The sequence below is a fragment of the Bos javanicus genome, chromosome 5 (genome assembly GCF_032452875.1).
Source record: "Bos javanicus breed banteng chromosome 5, ARS-OSU_banteng_1.0, whole genome shotgun sequence".
NCBI classification, from domain to species: domain Eukaryota; kingdom Metazoa; phylum Chordata; class Mammalia; order Artiodactyla; family Bovidae; genus Bos; species Bos javanicus.
Window position 1 is genome coordinate 70012179 of NC_083872.1, and position 23718 is coordinate 70035896.

At 46.0% G+C, this 23718-nt stretch overlaps 1 protein-coding gene across 1 annotated transcript in view; it reads right to left on the reverse strand.

The window, feature by feature from the left end:
* Window positions 1–23718, reverse strand: part of NUAK1 (NUAK family kinase 1) — a 79376-nt gene that overhangs the window by 16153 nt on the left and 39505 nt on the right. Inside the window, exons 3-4 of the mRNA XM_061417188.1 lie at window positions 8590–8741; window positions 5431–5496 (exon numbers count right to left, since the gene is read on the reverse strand). Of these exons, the coding sequence (XP_061273172.1) occupies window positions 5431–5496; window positions 8590–8741 (218 nt within the window). The remainder of the gene's footprint in view (window positions 1–5430; window positions 5497–8589; window positions 8742–23718) is intronic.

Consider the following 23718-nt stretch of genomic DNA (forward strand, 5'->3'; position numbering starts at 1 on the left):
AAACAGCTGCTCTGACCACAGTGACTCGGGCCGCCTGGCCACAGCCACCATTGGCACTTGGAGGGTTTCCCCTTGGGCCTGCTGTCTCCAGGCCGCCTACACACAACGTCAGGCAACTGAAGCAAGAACGCTTGTGAGTGTGAGGATGCACTGTTGGATTTAGGGCAAATTTGAGTGGGAGAGTTAGAGAATTTATCAGGTGCCTGATCTTCACTGTCAAACAGCCCTTAGGATGGTAGCCAGCCCCACTGCTTATCAGCTATGGGAGCCTCATCTGTAAAATGGTGGTAATCAGACCCACCTTAGTGGAGGCATTCTCAGAACCAAATGAAATAAGGCATGTGGAAGCTCTGCCACAGGGTTCTGGCTTCTAGCAGGGGCTTAGACTAGACTTCCTAGTCTAGCCTCCATGACTTGCCCTATTCCTGTGTTTACTGCTTCTTCCCCTTGGAAGGTCATCATCACACTGGGCTTCCCTGGTGGCTCAGCTGGTAAAGAATCCACCTGCAATGCAGAAGACCTGGATTCGGTCTCTGGGTTGGGAGGATCCCCTGGAGAAGAGAACAGCTACCCACTCCAGTATTCTATCCTGGAGAATTGCATGGACTATAAAGAGTCACAAAGAGTCAGACACAACTGAGAGACTTCCACTTTTTGTTTCACCCCTTGGAAGGCTGTCATCACATTCCTTTCTATTGAACTCCTACTCATCCATCAAAACCCAGTTCAGTCACCACAACCTCAGCAATGACTTTCTGATCCTCCCATAGTTCAGACCCACTGCTTTCTTTTAACAGGAAGGTTACAATGGGGCTATAATGCACACAGCAGAGCATCTGGGCCTGCTAAGAGATAAGGACCAAAGAAAGCTTTCTGGAAGAAGAGGACTTGAAGGTGAGACTCTAAGGATGGGTAGGTAAAGATCAATAGGAAGAGCATTCCAGGTGGAGGGAATTGTGTGTACAAAGGCCAAAAAGCCTAGTGAATTTGAGCTGAGTCCTATGCAAGGGGCCATCTCTGACTGCCCCCACCCCCACTGGCCCCTGGCCAAAATAACACCCCCATCCTCCAGCCTCACCCTGCATGGATTTTCATCACCACCAGAGAACTACATGATGTATTTATTGTTTGTGACCCCAAATGGAATTCTAAATCCATTAGGGCAGGTACCTTACCTTCCTCATTCACCTCCGTAACCTTCTCAGGCCTCATTATTACTACAGCTAGTTTAACAACTGCTAGAGCCTGAGCTCCGAGAAGAGAAGAACCTGGACATCTGGTTCACTATTAAATGCCCAGCATCTAGCACCACATCAGGTACACGGTAGCAACTTAGTAAATACTTGTGGTCGAATAAGTAGTGCTTATGGGAGATGTTCACTCTGCTGAACGGATAAGTGCAAGGATGGAGGAGTGAATACAGGCATTCATGGATATATATGTACCCACACACACACATAAGTGGACAAATGAACAAGCAAATGAATGGATGTGTGAATGCATGAAAGCAGCATCCTCACATTCACATAATCAAAGCCCAGAGGTCCGTACCCTGAGCTGCCTATCCTGGTCTTGTTAAGCCTCGGGCCTTCCATTTCAACTCAGCCCTGGCCATTCAGAGCCGCTCTTATCTGCAGCAGTGGGTGTTTCCATTGTCATCAGGGGCAACGGGCCATTTCCCCTGCGTCCTTCTACTCTGAGCCCTGGGAGCTCACCAAATTCCCAGCCCTCTTTTCTTGGGGTCGGTTGACCCTGATGCCGGGCCCTCTTCTCATTGTCAGGCACTTTAACAGGAGCCATCTATGGGAATTGTCAGCATTCCATTCTCCCAGAGAGTGGGATGTGAATCTGGCCCGTTTTTATTAATTGCAAATTAATGCTATGCTGGGTGTCTATTTTGGTAGACATGCTTCTCCACAGAGGACGGAATGCAACCCAGAGAAGCACATTGCTCTCATTCTTTCTGCCGACTGACTGTGTGAATATTTTTAGAAGCCGCACCCTTGCGCAGTGGCCAGATAAATAATTCCCAATGCCAGATGTGCTCTTTGCAAGTCAACATCAGGAAGGGAAGGGAAGAGGAACGAAACAAGAGCCATGGCTCACACCAAAATTGCAACAACATGTGACAAGTTTCCACCAGTAACATTTTTATAGGCTTCCTGGGCAAAGGCCCTTTACCCTTGAAACACAGAAGATGGACCCACCTTTTGAGAGGCACCTGCTGCTCATACTCTGCTGGTTGGTAACAGACCTTCAAGGTCAATGCCCACCTCCACCCCTTCCACCCCCTGCCCCCTACCCTGTCCAGACACTGATGACATGGGATCTCTTGAACTCGGAGGCCAGCTTGCAGCCATGTGTCTGTCTGTCTTTGCTACAAGTGCCCTTTCTAAATATATTTCCAGCAAAATGCTGAGTCAGGAAGAGCTGAGCACATGCAGCCAGAAGAGAGATCAACAGCAGCTGAAACACATTTTCAAAAACCTTGGAAGTGGGTGTGAGATGATGAAAAGAGAATCTTCCTGGAAGTCAAACATGCGAATTCTAATCCTGGCTGTCATCCCTTCGCTGCAAAATCCAACGGTTCAGAGTACCTACTGTGTGACAAGCTCTGTGCCACTTTCCAGGGAAACAAAGACACAGTGATGTACTGAGGCAATCAGACTTTGTAGGCCATAACGGTTAAAACAGCAGTCAGGAAACGACCTAAAGACTCCTTCAAGCTCTAGGTTTCTCAGATCCTTTTAGGAGTCCTTGAACAAGCAGAAGGAAGGGATAGCATCAGAGAAAGGGAAGGTTATAGCTTCCCAGGTGATGCAGTGGTAAAGAATCTGCCTGCCAATGCAGGAGGCTCAAGAGAAGTGGGTTCAATCCCTGAATCAGGAACATCCCCTAGAGGAGGAAATGGCAATCCACTCCAGTATTCTTGCCTGGGAAATTCTATGGACAGAGGAGCTTGGTGGGCTACAGTCCATGGGGTCGCAAAGAATTGGACACAGAGCACACACACACTCTTCTCACTCTCAATTAGGCATTTTAGCTTGGTAAATGCCAGGAGTAGAAATTCTTAAAGACTCCTAAGGCAAAAGGATCAAAACCTCAATTTTCCTAATATTTAATGTATCTGCTTTTTCCCTACATAATGGTCAGGGACCCTGGAAGGAAGACTTGGTCCTGGGAGCTGAGAGGCCCTATATCACTGCCCTTTTGCTTTATGTAAATGAGCCATTCTCTCAGGCCTCCTGCCCATTGTTCCCAGCACAATTGCTTTCTGAATGCTAACCATTCTTCTCCTCCATTGGGGAATTCTATGACTCCATAGGAAGCTATGTGCCTTATCACTTCTGCTACTACATCGTGGGACCAGGAGGTCAAGCTGTACCACAGAACCCAATCCCTGAATGACAGGCTTGCATTCCAGGCCTTGTAAAGACTACGTCTTGTTTTGAGAGCTCTGGGAGCAGGTGGCAGGAAGAACCTGCAGAGAAAGTTGCCAGGGTGGAAGACACAAGCCCTTAGAATGTGTCCCTTGGAGCAGAACCCAGTTCTCTCGCTGTGGTCTGACCACCAAGCCCCAGGCACCTTCAGTGCAGCTGACTTCCTGTTCAACTTCCTCCTGGACGGCCAGCCTTATCAGCAGGTACCTTGGATATGAAGAGTCAAGTGCTAAGAGCTTTGACTGTCTAAATTCCTCACATTTGTCGTGGATTGTCCAGGACTAGGCACAGGGCCTGACACATGGTAATGAACAGATAACCGACAATCCCCAAAGAAATGGGCTGGCATCTCTACTGGACAGATGAGGAAACTAAGGTTTAGATAAGTGAACAATTCCTCTAAACACTGCCGTCAGTAAGGGGCAAGGCTGCATTACCAAACCAGGCCCTCCAACCCCTAAGTCACTGCTTTTCTTAACTTTGACTCACTGAACAGTGCTCAGATAAAGCTAAACAGAGTATCTTGTTCAGTCCTCAAGACAAGCCTGTGGGCATTACCACCTCCCTGTTTTATGGCTGAGGAAATAGGGTTAAGTGGCTCCCCCAAGGTCAAGCAGCTAGTAAACCACATAAGATGGAACTCTTTTTAACCCTGCAGCCACTGCTCCTTCGAGAATCATCCAACCACTTTGCCAGAAATGGAGAAACCCTGAGATTTCACTTCCTGTTCCTAGAAAGACTAATTTGACCAACTGTTTCCTTCTTACACTATGGACTACCGAGAAATACGTGATCACCGCCAACCACTCACACACACAAAAAAAAAAAACAAAGAGATCACCCTGACGTGTCTTCCAGGGGCCTCTCTTAGGACGATGGTGACTAATGGTTGCCACCATGATCCACGAACAGAATCCAAACACCAAGGCAACTCCACTCTCCCTGGCAAGGAAACAGTCTCCCTGTGATGCACTCCCCCAACTGAGAGCAACAACCAAAGGAGGGGATGATGCAAGGTCATTCCCATGCCTGGTTTGGGGACCAGGGCTGAGACACTAACGTCACCAGCAGCCAATGGGAGGGACCCCTGGTGCCGGGAGTACCAAGGCCATTTCATAATGAAACCCATGCGGTGAGCTCCCGTTTATTTTGAAACTGCATTTGCTTATTTTGTAGCCATGATCAAAAGGCCATTTGGAGTGCTCTGCGGGAGGCACTGGAACCCTGTTGGCCAGGAGAGCTTTCTCCAGCTCCGGCAGCAGCCAGCAATAATATTCCCCATAAAAGTCAACCCCATCACTTTGCTGGTATGTTCTTTTCCCAACAGCATTTCAGTTTCCCGGTTCCACAGCTGGGGTGGGGGTGCGGATGAAGGAGAAGTAGGAGACAGGGGATGGGAGTGACAGAGGAGTGACCAGGATAGATAATAAAATTGGGGGCCTGCGGGCAAACCCAGCAGAATGGTTCAAACTTGGGCTCAGTGGATCAGAGAGACGTGGGTTCAAACCCCCAGCTCCGCTGCTTACCACTGTGTCATTTCAGGACAGTTATTTAACATCTCTGTGCCTGAGTTTCCCTATCTGTTAAATGATATAAATAACAGTCTCTATCTCACACGGCTGTTGTGAAGATTCTATTTAAGTGATATCGGGCAAATATGATGTGACGTACAAATGCACTGGGCTACTCTAAGTATTTTGATGGTGATCATTACAGACTATGAGTTTCCCAAGGGCAGGGACAGTATTTTAAGTCAGTTCTTAGGACAATGTCTGGCATGGAGTTGGAGATCAATAAAAGCTCATTGCATGAATTCAACCGAACTGAGGGCTCAAGCCTCGTGATGCTCCCCACCCGGCCAGCCAGGGAAGGAAGTGGCTGTCTTATTCGTAGGCTGCAGCTTGAAGCAGCATTTAACCACCATCTCCCCGCCCCCCACCAGCTACAATCCCCAGGTCTGGCACATCCATCAGCGTGGCAAGAGCTTTACCTTAATATTACAGTTGTCATCGAGCAGTATATTTTCCAGCTTCAAGTCCCGGTGGACCACACCATTCTGAAATGAGAAGACATGCAGGGAATTGAATGGGAGTAGTTGGGATGAAGGAGAAATGTGGGGAGGGGGAGGAAGGGGAAGGAGGGTGAGCAAAGGGAAAAATCTTTGACAGATTAAAGTGCACCAGCGCCGGTGGTCTTCGCCCCCATCCTTCGGGGGCCTCTCTCACTGTCATGAAGCGTCCCGCCAGCGACCAGCACCAGCGACAGGAGAGCATTAGTCACTTGCTGCATGGTTAAGGGAAAAATGACTGGAATCCATTCTCCCCCAGAGCCTGTAAAACAGCGGGGGGATTCTCTGTGGGAATGTCATTCCACCGTGTGAAAGCAGTATCGTCCCAGGCAGGGGCAGACATCGTCTGTCTGTGATGGCGATTCCCAGGGAAGAGGCAGATCTCCCTGCTGGCGGCTCAGAATGCAGGGCTCACAGATCGGACTTGTCTCTCTGGTCTACCTGTCTCCCCAACACTGGGTTCAACCTTTTTAGACCCAGAAAACCATGCACAACTGTCCTGAGGATAACAGACGCCCTTTCAAGGGTTATTTCCTAAGCAGCTGGGAGGGAAGGTTCTAGAAATCCCTCTCTTCTGGGCAGAACTCAATGTGGGGTGAAGGGTGAAAGGCGGAGAGGCCAAGGAGACCAAAGCAGACCACGGCCATACTGCAGGACCTTTCCGTTCAAGCAAACACTGGCAAGGCTGGCTGCTGAGCCCAGTGACAAGCACACAGCCAGTTGAACAGTGAAAAGAAATCCTTAACCAATAGGCCGCTGGTCTATACAGCAGTAACAACTGTCCAGTTTAATTCTTTTTAAAACCCAACGATCTTTTAAGGGGGTGGGTGGGCAGGGAAAGAGAAGAGGAACTGAAAGAACCAGCTACTCAGACCGGGAGATGTTTTTAACATCATTCAGCATAAAAGACCTTTGCAATTGAAGCTGCCCTTTTAAGCAAACCAACTGGCTAGGAATTCTCTTTCATTCAGGATTTCTTTAGTTCAGAATCTGCATGTTCACAGCTGGTACTTTATTGCTTAGTTTCCTTTCCATTTGACAATTCTTAGTTTCTCCAAAAACACTGACCGAAGAGGTTGAAAACATGTATTTCTACCACTCTTTGTAATTCAAACCTTCAGGGATGTGTTCTGAAATCAGAAATGCACAAAGCAGGGCTCCTGAACAAAAGATACAGATCACAAGGTGGCTGATTTTGTTTAAGCATTGGAAGTAGTTTGGTTTACACGGCTGCATTCCTAGTTTTCATAAGATGGAAACCCCATTCATACACAATTCAAGTTTCACACTTTTAAATAATGAAAATAGGATCTATGATGCTTTATGATAATGCATGATGATAAGATACAAAACACTGTACAATCTGAATCATAAGTGCCTTTTGAGTCAGCTAAGAAGTCAAATAATGTTCATGGGTTAAGGATTTTAAATTGTAAATAATTAGAAGATGGTCATCCCAGAGTGACTCTCAATTAACCGGAATATTGAACAAACCAGGCCCTGTGTTGCAATCACTTCAATGAAGAAAATGACTCTAGTCTGGAGGCTATGCTGGATTCAAGTCACTACAGTCCTCAAAGTGAGGGACTGTTCCAGGTGTGACAGTTCTGTGGAAAAGTATGAATGGGATGAAAATCAGGACTAAAGTGATAAATAATAATTGGGTGAAGTACGGCTTGGAGTTATCTGTGTACTTCACTCCCTTCTGCAGAGGCCAAGGGTAGCTAAACTAGGGGTATTAAGAGTACATCCCATTAGTTGTGTGGCAATAAACTGTACATGCGTGTACAAAACCTGGCTTCCCAGGTGGCGCTAGTGGTAAAGAACCCACCTGCCAGTGCAGGAGACTTAAGGGACTCGGGTTCAATCCCTGGGTCGGGAAGATCCCCTGGAGGAGGGAATGGCAACCCACTCCAGTATTCTTGCCTGGAGAATCCCATGGACAGAGGAGGCTGGTGGTCCATAGGGTCCATAGGGTCACAAAGGATCAGACACAACTGAAGTTACTTCCTACACTCGCACACTCGTACATAACCTATGTGGATGTAACCTATGCAAGGAAAAGAAACCAGGGCATAGAAAGGTTCAGAACCTATGGTCTACTAATTCCAGTTCTGGAATTTCTCTTAAGTCAATTATTCAAATGATAGAAAAAAGGTTACTGTAGAAAGATGTCAGTCATTATTTATAATAGCCAGGACGGCGGAGCCTGGTGGGCTGCCGTCTATGGGGTCGCACAGAGTCGGACACGACTGAAGCGACTTAGCAGCAGCAGCAGCAGAACGTCTAAACATCCAACAATCACAATAATGATAGAGAATTTTTAGTAACATAGGAAACTGTTTAAATTAAAACCCTAAGTGAAAAAAGTAGCAAGACAGAAATATAAAAATGCTTACAAAGTGGTGTCTGGATTGGATCCTGGAATGGAAAAAGGTCACTGGTAGGAAAACTGGTGAAACCCAAGTTGGAAAACTGGTGAAGCCCAAGGAAACTGGTGAAACCCAAGTAGGAAAACTGGTGAAACCCAAGTAAAACAAAACTGTGAGTTTTGTTAATCACAGTATACAAATGTGGGTGTCTCCGTTTTAATGAGTGTACAACAATCTTGTAAGATGTCAGCATCACGGTAAACTGAGTGTGGTGCATGGGGACTCTGTACTATCATGGAAACTCCTATAAACCTAAAATTATTAAATAAGCTTTTAATAAATGTGAGGAGTAGAGGGAAGAAGATTGGAAAGAAACAAACAAGAATGTCGATAGTGGGTGATTCCTGGATTCTGAGATTCAAGGTGATGGTGATTTTCTTCTTTCTAGTTTATAAATTCTCTGTATATACTACAATGACTACAATGGCATCACCGACTAGAGGGACACGAGTTTGAGCAAACTCCAGGAGTTGGTCATGGATAGGGAAGCCTGGCGTGCTGCAGTCCATGGGGTTGCAGAGCTGGACACGACTGAGCGACTGAACTGAACTGATACTACAAAGAACAGATGTCACCTTCATAACATGAACAGAATCGCGTGGTCCCATGGAAACCACCTGTGGCGGAAGCACTGGTGGGCGGGCCGTACCTTGTGACAATAGTGCACGGCGGAGACGATCTGCCGGAAGAAGTGTCTGGTCTCCCGCTCGCTGAGGCGCCGCCGCTCGCTGATGTAGTCGTACAGCTCCCCTTTACTGGCATACTCCATGATGATCACAATCTTATCTTTGTTCTCAAACACTGCGGGGGGAACAGCGACACACAAACAGCCAGTTTAACCGACAAGCTCACTTAGGACTACAGACAGCACAGTAGAGAGAGGCGATGGTGGAGATGTCGCTGCACAGGGAGCAGACCAGTCAGGCCATCAGCGTGACGAGGAGAGGGGCAAGTTGCCCAGCCAGGTGGACAATGACATCATCGCTGCTCTGACTGGACTCGCCTTGCTAACGCTGCAGGATAACTGCCTCTCTTCTGAGGACCCCACCCACTTCACCAGGTTCATTTCTCACAAGCCCCTCCCACTTCTACATCTCCCTTCTTGATGGGATGATGGGGAATAACAAACACAACGACCATTTATTAATCACTGGATATGGACCAGCTACCTGGATCCCCAAATGGGTGGCTGAACTTGTCACCTCTTTACTCAAAACCTTCCAGATTCTCATCTTACTCAAAACAAAACCCAAACTTCCAAATGTGGCCCCCAGGTCCTACAAGTCCTATGGGCCCTTCTTATCCCTGTTACACATCTGTACATTTATTCTCTCTGTCCCATTAGAATGTAAAGTAGGCGGGTCTGTTTTATTCACTGAGGTATCCCAAGCATTCACGGCCTTTTGGCAAAGGGGTTCAATCAATATTTATTAAATGAGGGGTACTCAAAACTTCATAAATGCATTCTGGACTGTTACAGTAAACCACTGCATGGCACTAAATGCTTCTTTCTGCTCAACCCTGATATTCTCTAGCAATGACACTCAAACTCTGTTAGACTGACCTAGGAGTTCTAGGCAGTCAGATGCCCATGGGGCCAGGTCAGAGGAGGACATGAAAGACGGGCTCCAGGTCCTCAGCTCCACCTCAGCCAAAGCTATTCCACTGCTGTTTTATGAGCAGAAAGCTTGGGGCTTTCACATATGATGTCTTTTGAGCAAGGACAAAATAATCATTGTGTTGAAATCCATCAGTCCCAAAGGATATAGTATAAAAATGTTTGTAGGATACCCAAGGCCCTCCTTCCCAGGTAGACACCTGCCTACCTCTCTCCATCTCATCAGCTTCTGCCACTCCCTGTCAGGCCCCCTATGCCCACTGATGCCAGACTGTTCACTGTTTCTCACTATCACACACACACACACACACACACACACACACACTGCTGTCTCCCACCTCCATGCTCTTCCCTCTTTCTTTACTCCCACCTGTCTGACCTACCAGGGCCCCTCCAACTCATCAGGCAACAATAAACTCAAATATGGCATCCATGTTGCCTCCTTTCTACCTCTTACCATACTTTCAAACTGTGTGGATATATTTGCTGACTTACATATTTATTTCCTCTGTCTGGACTGTGAGCCTAGACTTAGAGACGTAATAACTAGTTTTGGAACCAGACACTCCTAAGTAGATTTCTGGATCTGCTTCTTACTTGCTGTCTGACTCTGGGAGAGTTGCTTGCCCTCTCTGTGCCTCACTTGAACGGTAAAATGTAAATATATCAGTACGTACTTCTAGAATTTTGGGGAGGATTTATTGATATCAGGTATTTTAAATGCTTATAACAAAGCCTGCCTTTTCACTCAATAATGTTAGTTATTCTTGTTGGTATCAATACTATTGGAGCCCAGGACCTAGCACTGAGCCAGACACACAGACACACTCAGTGAACTGGAACGTGCCTGGGCCTGGGTCCCCTGTCCTCCCACATCTTGTCACTGGCTGCTAGAAGCTCAGGCCCCTCCAGTTCATTTTTGGCTCCTTCAAGTCCAGCCAAACCTCTCTGATAAAAAGAAGGGAGAAGCAGGAGGGCAGGGAGGAGGAGGAGAGAGAACAGCCAGATAAAACTGGCTGCTCCCAAGTCTCCTGGCCTCGCTGCACCCTGCAGTCTTGGCTCCTGCTGGGGATTTCAGCCTGTTGTGCACTTTTCATTGACAATAAACTCTGGAAACTGGAAAACCTGCCTCAAGATGCATGGCTCAGCCTCAAAAAAATGACAGAGTGACAGGCCCTGGAGAGGGCAGCAGGTTTTCTAATTTTAAAAGTTGGGGTGGCAGAGCGGGTTTGGGGGGAGGTAATTGAGGGGAAGAGAGGGAAAGTACTTTGATAGGGAAATAAACACGGAGCCTCACACTTCCAACAAGCCTGATACGTGCTTAAAGAAGGCCAAAGCCACTGGTCCCTTCAGTGACCAGCAGAAGGTGTGGTCACTGGCTGCCTGCATACAAGAGGCCTGTGACAGTGACCAGACGTGTCCCTTTCCAACTGGCTAACTTGGTATCAAGGAGGTATAAACACAATTCTGTTTGACATAGTTCAATGTGCCAAACATTTTACTACACAGCTTCCAACAGTCAGTCCTGCTGCTCCTACCTCTAAAATAGACCCTGGTTCTGTCCACCTGTCTCACGTTCCCAGGCATGCCTTTCCTAATAATCTCCCCCAATCCTTTCACTCTTGTTCCTTTGCTGACTGTGTTTGGAGGGGCTGGGGAACAGCCAAATACATGTTTCATGGAGCACTAGTCCCGCAAGACATCCAGAGGAATAAAGGGTTCCACAGTCAAACATCGGTAAAATATTTGGAAAATGCTGATACTTGATCACCCCTGGAGAACCTGGCTTCTTTAACCCTGAGTTTTGCAGGGTGATTTGGCCATTTCAATATTCTTACTGAACTAACTAGGAGCCAGTTTGGGAAATGCTGGATGAATGAGGCAAGAGCCCCACTGTTGCCGGCAGGGCTGGTGGGCAGCTGGGTTAAGAGAACTGTCCACGTGACCAGGCCTGGCTCTGGAACCCCACTCTTCAGTCCTCCAGTAGGAAGCAGCTGGAGTCTCGGGGTCAATGCCATAACTGCAACCCTGTATAAGGTAACTGCAAACATTTCTAGACTTGGAGCATCAGTGATTCATCAAGGAGGCCATGAAGTGTTATATATGAAGCTTTCTGAGCCCTTCCTAATAATAGCAGCATTTTTGGAAGGCCTACTATGTGCAGGCACTGTGCCGATATTGCATGAATTATATCACATGGCTTTGGTCCTATGACTATCCCTGTTCTACAGATGAGAAAGGCCAGGTACAGTGAGGTTAGTGACTGCCATGGCCACAAAGCAAATACAAGGCCTGAGCCCTCGAATGACTGCACACTCCACGCTCTTAGCCCCTATCCTACTATCCACATACATCAACCTCTCTGAATCTCAGTCTCTTCATCAGTAAATAAGGCCAGGAACCTCCTCACACAGTAAGGGGAGATTCAGTGAGCTCACGGGCCCTAGCTCCCTAAGCACGGTGCCCAAGCCACTGCTCAGTCACCGTGAGCTATTCTTGTAATTACTCTGTCTGCTTCTTAGGCAGCTCTGGCAAAACAAAACCCTAAGACTTTCCTCTCCCCACTGGCATCACTCTTTAAAACATGTGGTGGCTGCTCCAGAATCACAGGATTTTTGAGCAGGAAGAACCTTAGAGATCAGCTATTATTTTTCCAGAGTAGCCCAAGATTTATCACATATAAGAGCAAGGCCTTGGGAATTCGTCCTGAAGAATGACCGGTTTATGCACCCCCAGCTCATGGCTCGGGCTTGCCTACTGTAAGGTCTCTATCAGCCAGGTGATAGGAACACTCTCAGCCATTCTTTGGGCAAAAAAGGGCCGCTTCCCTTGGGCACTTTTACAACTGGTTATTTATAAGCCCAGAAATCTCGTCTGTGTTTATGTTATTAGTCACTAAGCAAAAGCTTATTTTCCACCAGTTGGGAAGGGTTTCCTTTCTGAAAAATGAAAGCCTGTGTCTCTTGGCCAGACAGTTTTACCCAGAAGCCTGGTGGCTCCAGAATGGTAAGGAAAACTATGGCCCTTGACAAGCCAGGCCTACCAGGAAAATTAAAACCCCTGAATAGAAACTGAGCTCAGCTTGAGTCAGCCTACAGTGTGGGGCCCGAGTCCATGTGGTGCAGACCCAGGTTTTTAACAGAGCAACAGAGCTTTACAGAGCACCCACGGGGGTCAGTGGAAGAAATCTCTACCAGGGTAAGAAGGGGAGGAGACACCAGCCGTCAGAAGGAGCAGCGTGAGCGTGGGGGAACCAGGAGCGTGTTAAGCAGGCTCACCAGAGTGGACAGTGCCGGGGACTAAGACGAGAGAAAGAAGGAACAGACTATGAATAGAACACAGAGTCCTTGAATGCCCACAAGGAGCTCAGCAGACATGTGACCAAGAAAACCTGTGACCAAGAGCCCATAAGGAGCTCAGCAGACATGAGACCAAGACATTGCCAAGAAAAATAAACAGATGGAACAAGGGACAGGGTAGCATCTAGGATCCTGGACCCATGAAACAGTGCAGGATTTCATCACATCACCCCGAGAACTTCTCCAGACAGTGATCCCTCCAAGAAGGCTGATCCATAATCACTGTGCATTGTTAGTTGCTCAGTCATGTCTGACTCTTTGCAACCCCATGGATGGCAGCCCACCAGGCTCCTCTGTCCATGAAATTCTCCAGGCAAGAATACTGGAGTGGGTTGCCATTCCCTTCTCCAGGGCATCTTCCAGACCCAGGGATTGAACTCGGGTCTCCAGTATCACAAGCGGACTCTTTATGGTCTGAGCCACCAGGGAAGTTCATCATAATCACTGTAGTGAACATTTATTGAGCAATTACTACACACCATGGATTGTCACATCCAACCCTAACAATCCTATGAGATTAACATTATCCCTCCTTCATAAATAGGGGACCAGCACTCAGATCATGAAACAATGTGGCCAGCACCCTGCAAGTACCCACCACGTCTTCTTCAGTCACTAACCATCTCCCCAGGGGTATGTATATAGGCCACTATCACAGATTAGTTTTGGATTTTGAGTTTTCTAAAAGTGGAATCGCATCATGTAGTATATTCTTTTGTGTATGGCTTCATTCGTTCAACATTATATTTGTAAGATTAATCCATGCTGTTCTATGGAGTCAAAGACTATCCATCTTCACTGCGGTAGAGTACTCCAATTTGTGAATGCATCCATTCTGCTGGTGAGAGACATTTGGGTTGTTTCCAGGTGAGGGTCACTACGAACCAAGTCGCTACGAACATTCTTGTGTATGTCTTTTGACACTGCTCCGTATGCATTTCTGTCAGGAAGATAACCAGTTAGGATTTGATCCCAAATGTGTGTGACTCAAAAGCGTGTGTTCTCGTCATGACTCCGCACCACCTTCCTCCATCATAGGTTTACCCTTCTTGCCTAATACTCAATAAAGACTCTTTCATTAACCAACATCACTCCCTTTTCTGAAAATGCTTGTTTATCAGCCTATCTGAAGCATTTATCTGAGCATCTCGCTACATGATAAAGGGGATACAAACATAGCATAAGACACTGTTTTATGGAGGAGTTGCTATCTAGTTGAATAAAACTGCATGCATGCATGCATGCATGCTAAGTTGCTTCAGTCATGTCCAACTCTTTGCAACCCTATGGACTGTAGCCCAACAAGCTCCTCCATCCATAGGACTCTCCAGGCAAGAATATTGGAGTGGATTGCCTTTCCCTTCCAGCACTTACAAGTCAAGGGCTAACCTGTGAGATACAGACTTTAAGTACCTGGATGATCAGAGAGGAAGATGGGAAAGGCAGTCTGAAAGGGGGTGCAGAGATTTCCTAGAGAAAACAAGGGTGGAACTGAACCATCAAAAACGCCTTGCATTCTGTTTGCACAAACTGGTTTTACCATTGTCTCAGCAAATCCTAAAATATCCAGACTCTCTCCTTTTTCTCCTACTGTTCCACAGAAGGGCCTTCTTTCCAGACACTCACTTGAAGTATTTGTCCTGTTTTCTGTTTATTTTCCATTTTAAGGGAGAGTGGGAATTGGTTACTATGGTAACAGCTACTTCTCCCAATTAATTCTGAATTTCATCAGATGTTGAGTTTGACAGTCCAGTTCTGCCTTCTGATTGCCTGGCTTTCACAATCTCCCTAATTACCCGACTCCTAACCATTCCCTCCTGCTGCCCTCAGGGTTAATAACACAACTTGTAGAACTTGAGAAAATGCATATGATAAAAACAATGCCCTGGCCTGGGAGAAATGCTGATGAGTGAGGAGATCGTGGGATTTCAACCATCCACTGGCTGCTTTAGAGCCAAAAAGAGGCCATTTAGGAAGAAAATGGGCTTGGGAAGGGAGAGGGTGGGAATCATTTAATGTTCCAAGAGAAGCAGGTTATAAAAATTGGAAGCTATCATTCTGCTTTACATGTAACCTCAAGAGAGGCAGGCAGGATTTCCATGGTGGTCCAGTGGTTAAAAATCTGCCTTGCAATGCAGGGGATGTGTGTTCAATTCCTGGTCAGGGAACTAAGATCCCACCTGCCTCAGGGCATAAGCCCTCATGCCACAACTAAGACTCAATGCAGCCAAATAAATTAAAAAAAAAAAAAAAAGAGGAAGGCTCATTTGTTAGTTTTAAGCAAAAAGCCAAGGGCCTAAAATGGATCAGTCAGAATTCTTTTCACGCCTTTGCGTTCCATTAGCTCCATTTTCTAAATCAGTTCCAGGATGCTGCCCTTCCCTCCGTGGTGGGGCCTCCTCACATTGCCAGCATTTTTATTACTTTCCTAAAACCTCAGACCATTCCACTCCTCAGGGATGCTCTTTTATTAAAGTTCAGAAGGATCCTCGCAGAAAGCCTCTTTCTTTTTCATTTCAGAAATAGAGTGATCTTTCCTTTGCAAGAATTGTCTGCAGCCTAATTAGGTCATTTAGTCAATATAAGATTCATTCTTCAAGAGTTCCCTCCCCAGAACTAAATTTCAAACACCTCATGGGTTCACGGCTTCATAAAACGGTCCTCTAAACCCTTACATCAGAAAGCCTAGGGCAGTGAGAGTGAGAAAAATAACCTAAACTGGCAGCTCTCCCATTGTCCATGAGTTGGTCAGTGTTGACTCAATGTGTTTCCTGGTGTGGACAATGAAAGACTCTTTAATTCACTCATTGTCTTTTCTTAAACCAAAACTCTGGATGTTGGTTGGCATGCCCAAGGAGAACCAGAGCCAATCAGGCCACCCACAGCCAGCAGTGGACTCCACAGAAGGCAGACGAAATGAAAGAAAGTATATAAACTACCTAAGGAAGAGTGGATGCAAAAAGCCTGGCCAAGAACTATTCATCAGTGTTATCTGAAGGGACCAACGGCAAATACCGAGATGGCAGGAAAATAGCCAGCAAAGGGGTTGTATGGGAGAAAGATGCCAATCAGGGAGCCATGTTGGACCAACTATTGGACTCCACCCTCCTCCAGTGAACTTCTAGGAAAAAGCATGCTTCTTCAGTTTGGGCAGTGAAGGGGTAGAAATCCCATCCTCTGTGAAAACAACCTTCATCTCCCTCCCCTGAAAATCACTGTAGGGGATTTCTCTATATGGTTTCATTCCACCTTTTTTTTTTTTTTACTTTCTATTTTGTATTGGATTCCTTCAGGATCTAACTTGCAGAGTCTGAGATTTCTTTGATTTTGGAATATGTGCTCTGTCCCTTCCTGTAATTCCTGATGGTGGGTTCATCTGGTATGTGCAGCTCCGAGATTGCTTTGGAACTCCACTGGAAACTGAAGAATGGATTCCAGTTAAGACAACCAGTCAATCCTAGAGGAAATCAACCCTGAATATTCATTGTCAGGACTGATGCTGAAGCTGAAGCTTCAATACTTTGACCACCTGATGCGAAGAGCCAACTCACTGGAAAAGATGCTGGGAAAGATAGAAGGCAGGAGGAGAAGGGGACGACAGAGGATAAGATGGTTGGATGGCATCACCAACTCAATGGACATGAGTTTGAGCAAGCTCCGGGAGATGGTGAAGGACAGGGAAGCCTGGCATGCTGCAGTCCATGGGGCCGCAAAGAGTTGGACACGACTGAGTGACTAACAACAATTTTGTATTGGAGTATAGCCCTTGGACTGCAAGGGAGATCCAACCAGTCCATCCTAAAGGAAATCAGTCCCGAATATTCATTGGAAGGACTGATGTTGAAGCTAAAATTCCAATAATTTGGCCACCTGATTTGAAGAACTGACTCATTTGAAAAGACCCTGATGCTCGGAAAGATTGAGGGCAGGAGGAGAAGGGGACGACAGAGGATGGGATGGTTAGATGGCATCACCAACTCAATGGACATGAGTTTGAGTAAACTCCAGGAGTTGGTGATGGACAGGGAGGCCTGGCATGCTGCAGTCATGACTGAGCAACTGAACTGAACTGATAGCCAATTAACAGTGTTGTGATAGTTTTCAGGTTCATCCCCCCTTATCACTTAGGGTGGATAAGTCAGATTTGCAGTTATCACACTTTTGGTTCTGGTCACTGCTTGACCCTCCAGGAGTGGCTCATGACTTTCTTTTCAACCCTAAATCCTAGTCTGCTTCATTAGACAATAGAGTGCAGAGTTTAAGAGCTTGACTCCCAGTTCAAATCCAGGTCTGCCATTTACCCAGCTGAGTGACCTTGGCAAGTTACTTAACCTTTCTGTTCCCTCAGTTCTTCATCTGTTAAATGGAAGCTTCTAACCTCATCGTAAGGATTACCCCAGCACATAACAGTAAGCAGACACATAAGTATCAGCTGTTATTATTAGGCAGCGGCGGGTCTTAGTTTAACAATGAAGAACAAATGAAGACATGCCTGGATCAAATCCAGGATTATTATGAATCTGTGTTGGCAGAATCCACTCCTGAGATTGTATTTGTGCCCTTGGACGAGAGGGGTTCGAGAATAGAGGAGATCGTGAACTAACACTCAAAGGCATCAAAGGACTCAGCAAGCCTGGCTCTCTTAACTAGGGTCCATTCTTCAGTTCCCAGTGGAGTCCCAAAGCACCGATGTCGATCTTGGATTCACACCTACCAGATGAACCCACTCTACAGAATTGCTAGAGCGGGCAGAGCACAAATTCCCAAATCAAAGAATCTTGGACTCTGAAAGTTATAAGTTACAGTTCATCAAGTCCAGTCCCCCTTTCATGATCCAAATGCCCCTGGAGGGTATGGTCATTGTAAAGACAAGTCCATGAGCCTTTCTAATAGTTGCAGCCTTGGCAAATTTACAGAGACATCCCAGTTCATTTCAAAAGACCCTATGTTACATGGCAATACAGTTCATTTTTTTTTTCTTTAAAAATTAGCTTCAAGTACAAGTGGTATTATTTGAGGCACTAGAAAATATTGAATTCCAGGAAACCCAAGAGGGCGAGGCTGGACAGCCAGGGAGTAGCATTCGCGTTTGGTTGTTTTATGTCTAATCTCCTGCCTCTAGAAAAATGACTTGGGTGTAATCAAATGAAAACAATGAAAATAATACACTTGAAGGTCAAATAGCTAACTTCATAGGAAACTCATTAAAAACGTGACTGGACAGATTCATAGCCCAAGAGCTTGTTCATCTGATTCTAAGTGAAGAAAACTCTCTGAGGGCTGTGCAATTGATCGGGGGTGGGTCCTCCATTTGGATCCAGTCTGATGAGAGAGACTTCATGTGGAACTTGTGAATCTGGCAGCAGAGGGAGTGTGTTAAAGTACTCAGCAATTCGCCATGGGTTCAGAAGAGTAAACACAAGCATAACACACCACTTTGCCAAGTTCAACAAACTGTTTCATGGGGCTCTGAGTCCCTGATGAGGGCAGCAACCAAATGGCTGAGGAAGGAAACCCAGGCCCAGAGGTATCGCCCACGGCTCACTGGTGACGACTGCCAGATGCATGTTCTGCTCTGGAATCCACTGATGACAAATGATCGGACCAAGACAACCGTTTCCTCCTAGTTGGAGGATCAAGCCAATCTTTCTCAGCCTGGCCAATTAAACTGAAATCTCTAGGGGTGGCATCAGCATTCCTTCTTACAAACACCCCATGAGATTCTAATGTGCATCCAGAGCTCAGAATCACTGACTTGGGCAATCTCGCCTCAACCCCACCACCACCCAACAGAAGTTTCTACTCCAGCCAGCAATGACCTCTCAGATCTCTAACATCACATCAAGAACAACTATTATGACTTTATTGAGAATAGAGCTTGGACCATGCTTAGCAATTTTATTCATTATCTTTTTTTAAGATGTTTTTTAATGTAGACCATTTTAAAAATCTTTATTGAATTTTTTTATCTTACTGCTTCTGGGGGTTTTTTTTATGTTTTGATTTTTTGGTCATAAGGTATGTGAGATCTTAGTACCCCGAGCAGGGACTGAACCTGCATTCCCTGCATTGGAAGGTGAGGTCTTACCAAGACTGCCAGGGAAGTCCCTACCCATTAGCTTAATCCTCACAGTCTTATAAAGTAGCTAGCTATTGACCTCATTTTATAGCTAAGAAACCAAGCCTCAGAGAGCTTAAGTCACTACCCCAAAATCACACAGTAGTAATTGCAAAGCAATTGATTCATTCAAATCTAAGCCCATTTGGACAAGAAATACATACTCACCCTACTAGACCTATTAGACCAGTACCTGGAACATAGGTGCTTAATACATTTTTGTAAAATGAATGAATGAATGACCACAGAAATGAAGAAGAACATGGGGTACTATTAGTGACCAATAGATCTTGTTAGATCAATTCAGCTGTCCCCTGCCTTCAAAAGGGCCAAAGTCCAGATCTGTTTCAGTTCAGTTCACTTCAGTCGCTCAGTCGTGTCTGACTCTTTGCGACCCCATGAATCACAGCACGCCAGGCCTCCCTGTCCATCACCAACTCCCAGAGTTCACTCAAACTCATGTCCATCGAGTCGGTGAGGCCATCCAGCCATCTCATCCTCTGTCGTCTCCTTCTCCTCCTGCCCCCAATCCCTCCCAGCATCAGAGTCTTTTCCAATGAGTCAACTCTTCGCATGAGGTGGCCAAAGTACTGGACTTTAGCATCATTTGCTTTAGCATCATTCCCTCCAAAGAAATCCCAGGGCTGATCTCCTTCAGAATGGACTGGTTGGAACTTCTTGCAGTCCAAGGGACTCTCAAGAGTCTTCTCCAATACCACAGTTGAAAAGCATCAATTCTTCGGTGCTCAGCTTTCTTCACAGTCCAACTCTCACATCCATACATGATCACAGGAAAAACCATAGCCTTGACTAGACAGACCTTTGTTGGCAAAGTAATGTCTCTGCTTTTGAATATGCTATCTAGGTTGGTCATAACTTTCCTTCCAAGGAGGAAGCGTCTTTTAATTTCATGGCTGCAGTCACCATCTGCAGTGATTTTGGAGCCCAGAAAAATAAAGTCTGACACTGTCTCCACTGTTTCCCCACCTATTTCCGATGAAGTGATGGGACCGGATGCCATGGTCTTCGTTTTCTGAATGTTGAGCTTTAAGCCAACTTTTTCACTCTCTTCTTTCACTTTCATCAAAAGGCTATTTTTAGTTCCTCTTCACTTTCTGCCATAAGGGTGGTGTCATCTGCATATCTAAGGTTATTGATATTTCTCCCAGCAAGCTTGATTTCAGCTTGTGTTTCTTCCAGCCCAGTGTTTCTCATGATGTACTCTGCATATAAGTTAACTAAGCAGGGTGACAATATACAGCCTTGACATACTCCTTTTCCTATTTGGAACCAGTCTGTTGTTCCATGTCCAGTTCTAACTGTTGCTTCCTGACCTGCATACAGATTTCTCAAGAGGCAGGTCAGGTGGTCTGGGATTCCCATCTCTTTCAGAATTTTCCGCAGTTTATTGTGATCCACACAGTCAAGGGCTTTGGCATAGTCAATAAAGCAGAAATAGATGTTTTTCTGGAACTCTCTTGCTTTTTCCATGATCCAGCAGATGTTGGCAATTTGATCTCTGGTTCCTCTGCCTTTTCTAAAACCAGCTTGAACATCAGGAAGTTCACGGTTCACATATTGCTGAAGCCGGGCTTGGAGAATCTTGACCATTACTTTACTAGCATGTGAGATGAGCGCAATTGTGCGGTAGTTTGAGCATTCTTTGGCATTGCCTTTCTTTGGGATTGGAATGAAAACTGACCTTTTCCAGTCCTGTGGCCACTGATGAGTTTTCCAAATTTGCTGGCATATTGAGTGCAGCACTTTCACAGCATCATCTTTCAGGATTTTAAATAGCACCACTGGAATTCCATCACCTCCACTAGCTTTGTTCATAGTGATGCTTTCCAAGGCCCACTTGACTTCACATTCCAGGATGTCTGGCTCTAGGTCAGTGATCACACCATCGTGATTATCTGGGTCATGAAGATCTTTTTGTACAGTTCTTCTGTGTATTCTTGCCACCTCTTCTTAATATCTTCTGCTTCTGTTAGGTCTATACCATTTCTGTCCTTTATCGAGCCCATCTTTGCATGAAATGTTCCCTTGGTATCTCTAATTTAGTTGAAGAGATCCCTAGTCTTTCCCATTCTGTTGTTTTCCTCTTTCTTTGCATTGATCACTGAGGAAGGCTTTCTTACCTCTCCTCGCTATTCTTTGGTACTCTGCATTCAGATGCTTATATCTTTCCTTTTCTCCTTTGCTTTTCACTTCTCTTCTTTTCACAGCTATTTGTAAGGCCTCCCAGACAGCCATTTTGCTTTTTTGCATTTCTTTTCCAGGGGGATGGTCTTGATCCCTGTCTCCTGTACAATGTCACAAACCCCATTCCATAGTTCATCGGGCATTCTATCTATCAGATCTAGACCCTTAAATCTATTTCTCACTTCCACTGTATAATCATAAGGGATTTGATTTAGGTCATACCTGAAGGGTCTAGTAGTTTTCCCTAGTTTCTTCAATTTCAGTCTGAATTTGGCAATAAGGAGTTCATGGTCTGAGCCACAGTCAGCTCCTGGTCTTGTTTTTGCTGACTGTATAGAGCTTCTCCATCTTTGGCTGCAAAGAATATAATCAATCTGATTTCGGTGTTGACCATCTGGTGATGTCCATGTGTAGAGTCATCTCTTGTGTTGTTGAAAGAGGGTGTTTGCTATGACCAGTGCATTTTCTTGACAAAACTCTGTTAGTCTTTGCCCTGCTTCATTCCATATTCCCAGGTCAAATCTGCCTGTTACTCCAGGTGTTTCTTGACTTCCAACTTTTGCATTCCAGTCCCCTATAATGAAAAGGACATCTTTTTTGGGTGTTAGTTCTATAAGGTCTTGTAGGTCTTCATAGAACTGTTCAACTTCAGCTTCTTCAGTGTTACTGGTTGGGGCATAGACTTGGATTACTGCCTAAAAACCCTGCTGCTGCTGCTAAGTCGCTTCAGTCGTGTCCAACTCTGTGTGACCCCATAGACAGCAGTCCACCAAGGCTCCCCCGTCCCTGGGATTCTCCAGTCAAGAACACTGGAGTGGGTTGCCATTTCCTTCTCCAATGCATTAAAGTGAAAAGTGAAAGTGAAGTTGCTCAGTCGTGTCTGACTCTAAGCGACCCCACCGACTGCAGCCCACCAGGCTCCTCCATCCTTGGGATTTTCCAGGCAAGAGTACTAGAGTGGGGTGCCATTGCCTTCTCCGCCTGAAAATCCTAGATTAAGGTTTCTTCCGCCAGAGGAGAAAAGTGTTAATTGCTCTACTACAGGTGTTTCCAAACCATTGATGCTCACAGAGCAGCCCTGCTTTGGTTTCTAATCTAACCTACTGAGTAATGGTTATTCTATGATGCTTCTCAAACTTGAGAGTGCATTAGAGTCACCTAGAAAGGGAAAGGGAAGTCGCTCAGTCGTGTCTGACTCTTTGCAACCCCATGTACTGCAGCCTACCAGGCTCCTCCGTCCATGGGATTTGCCAGGCAAGAGTACTGGAGTGGGGTGCCAGAGTCACCTAGAGGACTGGCTATTACACAGCACATCCAGGCCCACCTGCAGGGTTCTGATTCTGTATGTCTAGGGCAGGGCCCAGGAGACACTGATGCTACTGGTTCTGAGTCTCTGTCAGAGAACCATGCTCAGATGTATTATTCAGCAGTTTCTTGGGATCCTGCCACCCTCAAGGGGTTCTTTTCCAGGGAAGCAACAGTTTCTGACTCCAGGACCTCTGCTGGGTTTGTGGAAACATGTTTTACTGGCCCAACTGTCTCTGGCCACAAGCTGTGAGGGAGGAGAAGGCAGGAACACCCTTCATTGGAGCCTGGATTTTTAAAGCAGTGATTCTTCACTAAGAGACAAGCAAACTCTTTACCTGCTGAGCCATGGGAGAAGCCCATATCCCCTTCCAGAAAGATCTAATGGAATCTCAGAAGGCACAGTTTGCTTGAGAAAGCATATTATGTTTCTAAGAAGCTGGAAGGAGCTTTTAACTGATGTAAACTCATGCAAGACATCTCCATGGTAGGAGTTCTGAGAATTGAGTAGAATACAGTCTCTTTCACATCTTCTCATGGGCAGCAGGTTTAAGGCAGATGGAGCCAGGCCATGAAACTCACATGATTATCAAAAGAGACACATTTGCTTGCGATTTTGTTTCTGAAGTTTGAGAGACTCTCCCAAAGGCAAGCGATCACAGCTGACAGATGCCAAACAGCCATCCTACTTTGTCCCAGAAAGCCAGGCTCCCTCTTACCTAAGACAAGGGATGTGATGAAAGGGCTAGCCAGTTCCAGAATATCACAATGCAAAGGGCCAAGAGAGAGATGTAATCTTTCAGAGCCAAGAAGAGAGATTTCCAGGAACAAAAACACCGAGGGCATCAAAGTGAAAGCAGCAGCCCAATCTCCCCCACTCCCCACCTTTCTGCTTTTACGTGCGTGACTGTTACCAGATGGGTGCTGTTTCCCTGAAGTGTTATGCAGCAAGACACTGCTTCATGGTTTTGCAGATTTGAATCTCCGGGGCTTTCAAAGGGGAAATGGGGGTGAGACAATGTGCCTTTGATGTTTGAACTTGGGTCCTGAAATCAGAACCCCGGGCAAAAACCATTTTTATCTCTTCCATCCTAGGCAACCAAGTTGAATGCTCAGGCGGACACTTCCTTTTCAGCTGTTCTTTCCTTATTGTCAATTACCTCCCTGCTGAGA